This window comes from Telopea speciosissima, chromosome 10 (assembly GCF_018873765.1).
Source record: "Telopea speciosissima isolate NSW1024214 ecotype Mountain lineage chromosome 10, Tspe_v1, whole genome shotgun sequence".
NCBI lineage: Eukaryota > Viridiplantae > Streptophyta > Magnoliopsida > Proteales > Proteaceae > Telopea > Telopea speciosissima.
Window position 1 is genome coordinate 40968995 of NC_057925.1, and position 9028 is coordinate 40978022.

A 9028-nucleotide genomic window follows, 5' to 3' on the forward strand; every position below is an offset into this window, starting at 1 on the left:
GTAGACCTTTCCTTGTTACCAGTAATGCTTTGATGAATTGCAGAAATGGTCTCATGAAGCTATCTTTTGGAAATACTTTTGTGGACTTTAATGTGTTTAGGTTGGGCAAGCAGCCTGATATTGATGAAGAGGTACATATGCTTCAGGGATTTTTCGATGATGTTGACACTTTCTTTGAGATTGATTTTGATTCGGGATTTCAAGAATGTATGCAGGAATTGGAGGGTGTTGATGATACCCCCTTATCTGAGGTCTGGTGCATCCAACCACCTTTGGAGCCTCTTGGACCCCTATCCACCTCCATTCCTAAACCCTCTATTATTGAGCCCCCCACATTAGAGTTGAAAGCATTTCCCTCCAACCTCAAGTATGCCTTCCTAGGGCAAGATGATACTCTCTCTGTAATTATTGCTTTTGATTTGACTTCTATACAGGAAAAAGAGTTGATCAAGCTTCTAAAAGAACATAAGGAAGCTATATGTTGGACCATGTCAGACCTCAAAGGTATTAGCACCTCCATTGTTCAACATCATATTCATCTGATGGAGAGTTCCAAACCTTCTAGGGAACCCCAAAGGAGGGCTAATCCTGTCATGAAAGAGGCAATCAAGAAAGAGATCCTAAAGTGCTTGGATCATGGCATAATTTATCCTATTTTTGATCGCCAATGGGTGAGTCCTGTGCAAGTTGTGCCAAAGAAAGGAGGAGTCACTGTAGTTGAGAATGCTAATAATGAATTGATTCCAACCCGTATCCAAATGGGATGGAAAGTGTGCATTGACTATAGGCAATTGAATGCGGCAACTTGGAAGGACCACTTCCCCTTGTCTTTTATTGATCAGATGTTAGAGAGACTAGCTGGACATGAATATTATTGTTTTCTTGATGGATATGTAGGATCTGATTCTATTGCTTTGGAGGACCAACACAAGACCACATTCAAATGCCCTTATGGAACCTTTGCTTATCGGTAAATGCCTTTTGGGCTTTGCAATGCCCCTGCTACTTTCCAAAGGTGCATGATGAGTATCTTTTCTGATATGTTAGAGCACTTTCTAGAGGTATTTATGGATGATTTTTCTATTCACGGCTTTACCTTTTCTAATGGCTTGCATCACCTTTCTTTGGTTCTTAAAAGATGCATAGAAAAGAACTTGGTCTTGAATTGGGAGAAGTGCCACTTCATAGTGAAGCAAGGCATAGTTCTTGATCACATTGTGTCCAAAGATGGGATTCAGGTTGATAGATCTAAGGTGGACCTCATTGTTAATTTACCACCACCCAAGAGTGTGAAGGACATTAGATCTTTTCTTGGTCTTGCAGGTTTTTATAGAAGGTTCATCAAGGACTTTAGCAAGATAGCTAGACCTCTCACTTCCCTTTTGGCAAAGGACTGCCCATTTAATTTCTCCCCTGAGTGTCATAAGAGTTTTGAGCAATTGAAAAGAGCATTGACCTCAGCCCTCATTATTCAAGCTCCAAATTGGACAGTGTCATTTGAGCTTGTGTGTGATGCCTCTGATTTCCCTATAGAGGTTGTTCTTGGGCAAAGAATCAACAAATTGCTCCATGTGATTTATTATGCAAGTAGGACTCTTGATGATGCACAGCTTAATTATACCACCACTGAGAAAGAATTTTTAGCTATTGTATTTGCTTTAGAGAAATTTAGACCCTACTTGATTGGATCACATGTGATTGTTTACACTGACCATGCAACTATCAAATATCTTGTGCAGAAGAAGGATGCCAAGGCTCGCCTCATTAGGTGGGTCCTCTTATTGCAGGAATTTGATCTTGAAATTAGGGATAACAAAGGCAGTGAAAATTTGGTTGCAGACCATCTATCCCGGCTGCCTAATTTCTTGACTGTTGATTCTCCAGTCAACGAGAACTTTCTTGATGAGTTTCTAATGGCAGTGTCTAGTGAACCTTGGTTTGCTGACATTGTCAATTATCTGGTTATGGGTGTGACACTTGCACATTGGTCCACCCAAGATAAGAATCATTTCTTTTCACAAGTAAAATATTTCTTTTGGGATGATCCTTATCTCTTTAAGACTTGTCCGGATCAAGTAATCCGGAGATGTGTTCCTGATCATGAGCAACAATCTGTCTTATCTTTTTGCCATGATCAGGCTTGTGGAGGCCACTTTGGGCCCAATAAGACTGCGGCCAAGGTGTTACACTGTGGATTTTATTGGCCTACTCTTTTTAGAGACGCTTTTACTTATTGCAAGGCATGTCCCTCATGCCAATTTTTAGGACGTCTCACCAGGAGGAATATGATGCCCCTCAATCCAATTCTGGTGGTTGAGGTGTTTGATGTATGGGGTATAGATTTTATGGGGCATTTCCCTAATTCTTTTGGTAACCTGTACATATTACTTGCTGTGGACTATGTGTCCAAATGGATTGAGGCAGTTGCTTGTAAGACCAATGACCACAAGGTGGTTGTGAAATTTCTGAAGGAGAACATCTTCTCTTATTTTGATACTCCTCATGCTATCATTAGCGATCGGGGCATGCACTTTTGTAACCGGCCCTCATGAGGAAATATGGTGTCAATCACAAGTTGGCCACACCCTACCATCCCCAGACTAGTGGCCAGGTTGAGGTTTCAAATAGGTAGATAAAGTAAATTCTTGAGAAAACCATCAACCCGAACCGCAAGGATTGGTCTAATCGATTGGTAGATGCTTTGTGGGCCCATAGGACTGCCTTTAAGATCAATCTTGGTCAATCTTCGTACTGTCTGGTGTATGAAAAGGCGTGTCACTTACCTATTGAGCTTGAACACAAGGCCTTTTGGGCTATTAAGAAGCTTAACTTTGACCTACCCATTGCAGGTGCCCATAAGAAACTCCAACTATCTGAGTTGGAAGAGCTTAGAAATGAGGCATATGAGAATGTCTGGATTTACAAGGCAAAAACCAAGGCTTTCCATGATAGACACATTTTGAGAAAATCTTTTTAGGTAGGTCAGAAAGTTTTGTTGTACAATTCTCATTTGCACATCTTTTCAGGTAAGTTGTGCTCAAGATGGAATGACCCCTATATTGTTCAGACTGTTTATCCTCATGGGACTGTTGAAGTCCTCAATCCAAGTACAAGTGCTACATTTAAGGTAAATGGCCAACGTTTGAAGCCATACATTGAGATGCCTACTCCAGTTGAGGAAGAGGTCATAGATCTCCATGAGCCTCTTTACCTTGATGACTGATTTTCTGGTATGCATCCCCTCCCTTATCCTTATTCCTTCTTTTCTGCATGCATTGAGGACATTGCATGAATTAAGTGTGTGGGGGGGGGGTGTGTGTTGGACTTAATTGGTGGAGTTTGTCAATTTTGATTGTGGCGGTAGTTTGGTTTTGTGCATACGTTTCTTTGAGTGCAAAGCAAGAGAGAGAGGGAATTAGGTGCCCTAGCATGCAAAATAATAAAGAAATCCCTTTTTAAGGGCAGTAGTTGATTTGTATCTGGTGAGAGTGATTGAGTTAAAAAATATGAGCACTATTTCGTTTGATGGCTAGATTTCTTTGTGTTTTATGGCCCCTTTGATCTGTTGGCTAGTAGTTGAGACCAATTTGTTTGTGGCAAGGCAAGGCATGAAAGTGAAGGTGAAAGAAAAAAAAAAGAAAGTGGAATTCCTTGGGACTAGGCAGGGCACTGTTGCCTCAGGAAGCAGGGTGACTTGGTCGAAATTCCTTGGAAGGAAACTTAAAGAAAAACTCTTGCATCAATGTCTCAAAGCTTTTATGGATATATGCAAAAAGCGAAGCTACCAAGTATTTGGGTGTCTGGTGTATGCTCCACCATGTCATTCAGGGAACAGTAGTGGAGTAGAAATAGAGTTTACTGTTGTGAAAGAAAAGCTATTGCCTTAATGCCTGAAAAGAAAGTATGGTAAAAAATACTCAAAGCCTAAGTCTTTGGTTCCATCGATGCTATGAGTGGTTTACCTGAAGGAGAGTAGTATTCAAAAAATATGAGGAGATCCCTTGACCTTGATGCATGCTTGTTACTTAAATTGATGTGGGGTAGCAAAATTCAAGTGCGGGGGAACCTTTGGCTCCTTGATCTTTAGTTGAGCATTCTTAGAGCTTGTGTGCTCTTTCCTACTTATGCCATAATTAGAATTTGTAGCATTCTTTTGATTTATTGAATTTTGGTTGTTCATTCACTGCAAACACCCATGAGACACAACTCGTCCACTAGGGGTAACCTAGGGGTTCAAAGGCTTGTTGCACATGCTAAGTGCAACCGTGATTCCTACGAAAGTGAGTTAGGATTTTTGCATTCTAGATTAGTTTTTCTTTTTGTTTACTTGAGGACAAGTAACGTTCAAGTTCGGGGGAATCTGATGAGCACATTTATGTGTGAAATCTTAGGGCATAAAGCATACATTTTACCACTTTGGACAGAGTTACTTTGGTGCTTTCTTGTGCTTTTCAGGTTTTGGGTTATTTTATGCTATTCTGGACTATCGAGGGCTACATCTCCAAATTTACACGTAAAGTTACCAAATGTTTTTGCATGACTGTGTTCAGCGCTATATTCTGAGCAAGGTGGACGTGACGAAATTCAGTTACGCATCTATTTAAGCTTCCATGCAGTTGATTATTCATTTCTGCCCAAGAAAGGATAATGGGTCAGAAATGAGCTATAATGCAAGCCCATAGCCATTCTGCCGCTTCCCAATGATATTTTTGGCATCAAATGAGGTATTTCTAATCAATGGTGGAGATCTACTGCAAGTACATGACCGTTTCGATAATTTTACATTCTTGAAGAGAGAGAAGGATGGCTACCCACATGGGGGGACCCACACTACCACAAGGTTCCACGAATTCTGAAGGCCCATAGTTATCCACGATTTTTAGAGGGTGCACACACACCCTCCATGATTTTTTAGAGGACTTAATGGGTATTTGATTAATTAATTGAGGGGAATCCTAGTCATCACCCTTATTCTCTCTCTCCTCTAACTTTCCAAGGGCACTTTTGGAATTTGACTATAGATAGATTTCTTTTGAAAAAAGATGCTCTTATCCTTGGAAGGTTGAAAAGTCAAAGATGCCTTGATCTCATTGTTTGGAGAAGACTCCTACAAGGAAAAGGAAGTACAAGATTAGAATTAGAAGGTTACTTTTTAATAAATAGAAGGTTTATGTAGCTAGGATTCTTTTTTCTCCCTCTTTCAATTTTTTCTCTTTCTTCTTGGGATTCAAGGCATTGTAAAGGAGGAAGGAGAAGGGAATATTCCCTTATTTGGATTTCTTTCTCCCACTCTCTTTCCTCTCCATGTTTTTTAGAAGGAGAGAGGCCCCAAAACCGTGGAGCCCCTCTCCCTCTTCTCTCTTCTCCTCTCTTCCCCCTATAAGTACCCCTACCATCTCCTTTGTAATGTTGTTCAATTCATTAGTGAAATTTCGTCTTTTCTTCTTCTAGTTTTTCGCTTTCTAAGTTCTAGTTTGATTTCATGCTTTCAATTCCATGGTTGTAATGCTTTTGATTCATGCTTTAATTTTATGTCTTCAATATGGTTGTAATAATTCTAGTTTAGTTTTAAGCTTTCTAGTCTAGGCTTTTAAATTCTAGTAAGAAGATTTAGAAGACTTGGAAGAGGAAGCCATGGTAGGATTATTCAAGTGTTTAAGCTTCTTCAACTACATTCATACAAAGCCTAATTAGTTCATGCAATTCAACTTTGGTAGAAGGGAGTATCAATTTCTTATTTTTATTTTTGTGTTCTTCCTCTTCTTAACCTCTAAATTCTTCTAGTTTCTAATTTCTTCTTCTTCTTCTCTACCTCTTTCTTCTTCTATTAGTTTTATTTTATTAGTAATATCATCTCCATTAATCCCTCCATTCTATTAGGAATTCTCACTCTCCACTTTTTTATTTTATTTCTCATTCTCTATCTCCCTAGTTCAATCATGCTTTTAGGGTTTTTTATTTTTTATTCACTATTATCATTATGCATTATGGTAGAATTTTAATTTAATTATTTTTGTTTTAATTTCAGATTTGGTAGCGCCATTCCAAGTGTGAGAAGTAAGCAATTTCAATCCAGGTCAAGCCCCTTCGGGTTTTACATCTCTAATCTCTTAGTCTCATTCTCCCTCTCTAATCTCTTTCTTTTGTTTAGGTTTTTTTTAAATGGTTGTGATGTGTGGCTGCAATTTATTCCTTCCAATCCGCGTTAGTATTGATAGGTTAGATGCTTGTGAGTTAGGACGCCAATTCAATTCGCTAGATGCTTATGAGTTAGGATGCGTTAATTCGATAGTTTAATTAGTTTATTTTAACACTTTAATTTGGTTCACTTTGTATTGCTTTAAAGTGAGTAAAATAAGGTGGCGTATATCTCCTTGAGTTCGATCCGTAGCTACGATCGATCCGTATGCTTGCGGTTATTTATTTCTTGCAAACAGTGATCATTTCCACCCCCTATTAGATGGAATTGAGGAAATTGAGGGGCAGGTAAATTGAGGGGATAAAGATCCCCATTTGACGCAGTTTACAGAATCTGTTCTACCAAAAAAACCAAAAAAGTTACGGAATCTTTTCGGGAACCGGAATGATAGTGGTGAAAAAGACAGGGCAAGTTGATCTTTTTTTTACCATGATAGGTGGGTTAGTTTCCCGTTTTCCATGGATCCGATTGGCAGAGTTTCACGATTGAAGGACAAGGAGAAGGAGAATGTCTGAGCCAGAGGGCATCCGTATCAATGGATTTAATCTATCCTCTTAGGGTGGTGGTGGAGGGTTTGTCCGATTGAATTGTGGGACAGATGCGTCAAAGCCAGGGTTTCAAAAATCGATGAATGGGATCGAGAATCGGTCAGGATCGCTTCAGAGATTTTTGCCGTTTTGAATCAGAATATTCACCTCGAGTTTCCTCAGATTTTTGCTCTTTGAAATCGATTCTGGGTTGACCGGACCGATTCTGATGTAAATTTTGATTCGAAATAAATCGGAATTGGCAGGACCGATTCTTGATTTTAAAACCCTGGTCAAAGCCAAGACACCAATTGCTTCCATCAAATCAATAAGGATTGGTTAAAGCCATTGTTGCGGAGTCCCTCTTCCTTGGAGAATTGAAGGAACTGCATGCCGGCTCAGCCAGGTTTTGAGGCATGAACAAAGCTTGAGAGGTTTTATCTAACTGGACATGGGAAATACATATCAGTGCTGTAGAGTGCAACATACTATAACAATGCCAAACCAAACCAAAAGGCAAAAAAAAAGCGGCTAATATCAATCTGTAACCCGGCCAAGGTTTTACCTAACTGGACTTGAGAAACATGTAGTCTGACGTCATTTCTATGAGGTTAGCAAAACCCAAATGTCTAAATGGACTTGAGAAATACTTGTAGCCTAAGATCTTAAATAACTTTTTCAATAAGCCGGTGAAGTAGTCTGACATCATTTCTATGTAGTAGGAATGCAACAGAGCAGGCTTTTGCTAGGCTTTATTTTGAGTTCTGGTTTTCACCTATTATGATGGGCAATTGTAGTGCAAAATTATATTGGAACTTAAAAGACATACTAAACAAGCCAAAATAGGTCATTACTTATCCTTCAGATACCAGAAGCAGTAAATAGTAACATAAAGAAAATTGAACAAAACATGATCAAATCTTCAAATGCTGCTCAACCTAAAATCTTTGTCCAGACCAGTCCATTCTCATTTATCCAGTGACAGACTTCAATTAGGCCTGGGCCAAAACCCAATAGCTTAAAAGCAAGATGGTTTGGATTCCAAGTTGATGTATCATAGTGACACACCATGATCACTTGATTCACTTTCTCCTCAGCATATATATCAACAGCATATACTTTTACTTTCTGTAAAACATGGCAATAATAGACTTGAAATGGAAATGGTTGACTATGACATAAGACTGGTGGTTTGGAGAGGTTTCCATAAATTAGTTTCACAACTCCAATTGTTACATTCTCATAAGATCCTTCAATGCTCTCAGTACTCCATACACATACATGGTGCCCTAATTTCTCAACCACAAAATCAATGAGATCCTCAGCAGAAGTCACACATTTGCTTTGCTCGCCTCGATTAGGGCTCTTCTCACATAACTTGATGGTGTCTTGAATACACTTATCCATGTTTGATTTATCAACCACACCAAAAATCTTCTTCAATTCCTCGATCTGAGCTAAAGAAAATGGGATTTTTGATGACAGAGATCGTGGCAAGAACGATTTATACGACATTGGGTCCCTTAGATCAGGAACAGATATGAAACCTCCCTCTTTCATCATTGACTCTCGAAAAAATGCCAATCCCCCTCGGCTAGCAACCCACAAGGGTGTTTCATTTGGAACACGATCATATTCTGCTCTGATAGCATTCCATTGGGCTATTGGTGGTAGAGTTGTATCATCTATTGTCTTCTTTACTAATACATTTGTAGAACAAACAACATTAGCCTGCTTACAAAATGAATGCAAGTGTGAACCCAATTCATTTTCATCTATAAGTTTCATAAACATTGCTGCGTGATGGTGGCTTAATGGAGAAGCCTTTGTAGCTAACCAATATGGAGGATTTGGAGGATCAATATGTTCTTTCCAGTATTGTGAGAATTCATTTTCAGCTTGAGAATCCTACAATTTCATGGGTGATAAAAAATAACAATCAAATAAGAAAGATAACAGAGGAACAAGCAATAGCCACATTGAAATAAATGGATAATGGGAAGAAAGAAAAATAGAATTTTTCTTACACTGAAGTATGTTATTATAAGAAGTTCAGCAAGCAACAGAATGAAATGCGTCATGGTGGAACTGAATGAGAGTAGAATGAGTTGGGTTTGTTGCATGGATATGGGGTGTTTGAATTTATATAGAGGGAAAATTTTGTAGTACCAACAAATAAAAAAGAGGGAAGTTTTGTCAATACCTAAATTGTTAAATGCATTCCATAATTCCTAATTTCTACAATGAAACATAGTTGGAAAACTGGGTTTTGACTGGGGCGAGTCACCTGAGTTGTGTCAAA

At 38.9% G+C, this 9028-nt stretch overlaps 1 protein-coding gene across 1 annotated transcript; it reads right to left on the bottom strand.

The window, feature by feature from the left end:
• Positions 1-7651: 7651 nt before the first annotated feature.
• Positions 7652-8581, bottom strand: LOC122641560 (polygalacturonase-1 non-catalytic subunit beta-like). Its single transcript, XM_043834834.1, has one exon. The coding sequence runs from the start codon at positions 8518-8520 to the stop codon at positions 7660-7662; it is 861 nt and encodes a 286-aa protein (XP_043690769.1). The 5' UTR covers positions 8521-8581; the 3' UTR covers positions 7652-7659.
• Between the last annotated feature and the right edge of the window lie 447 nt (positions 8582-9028).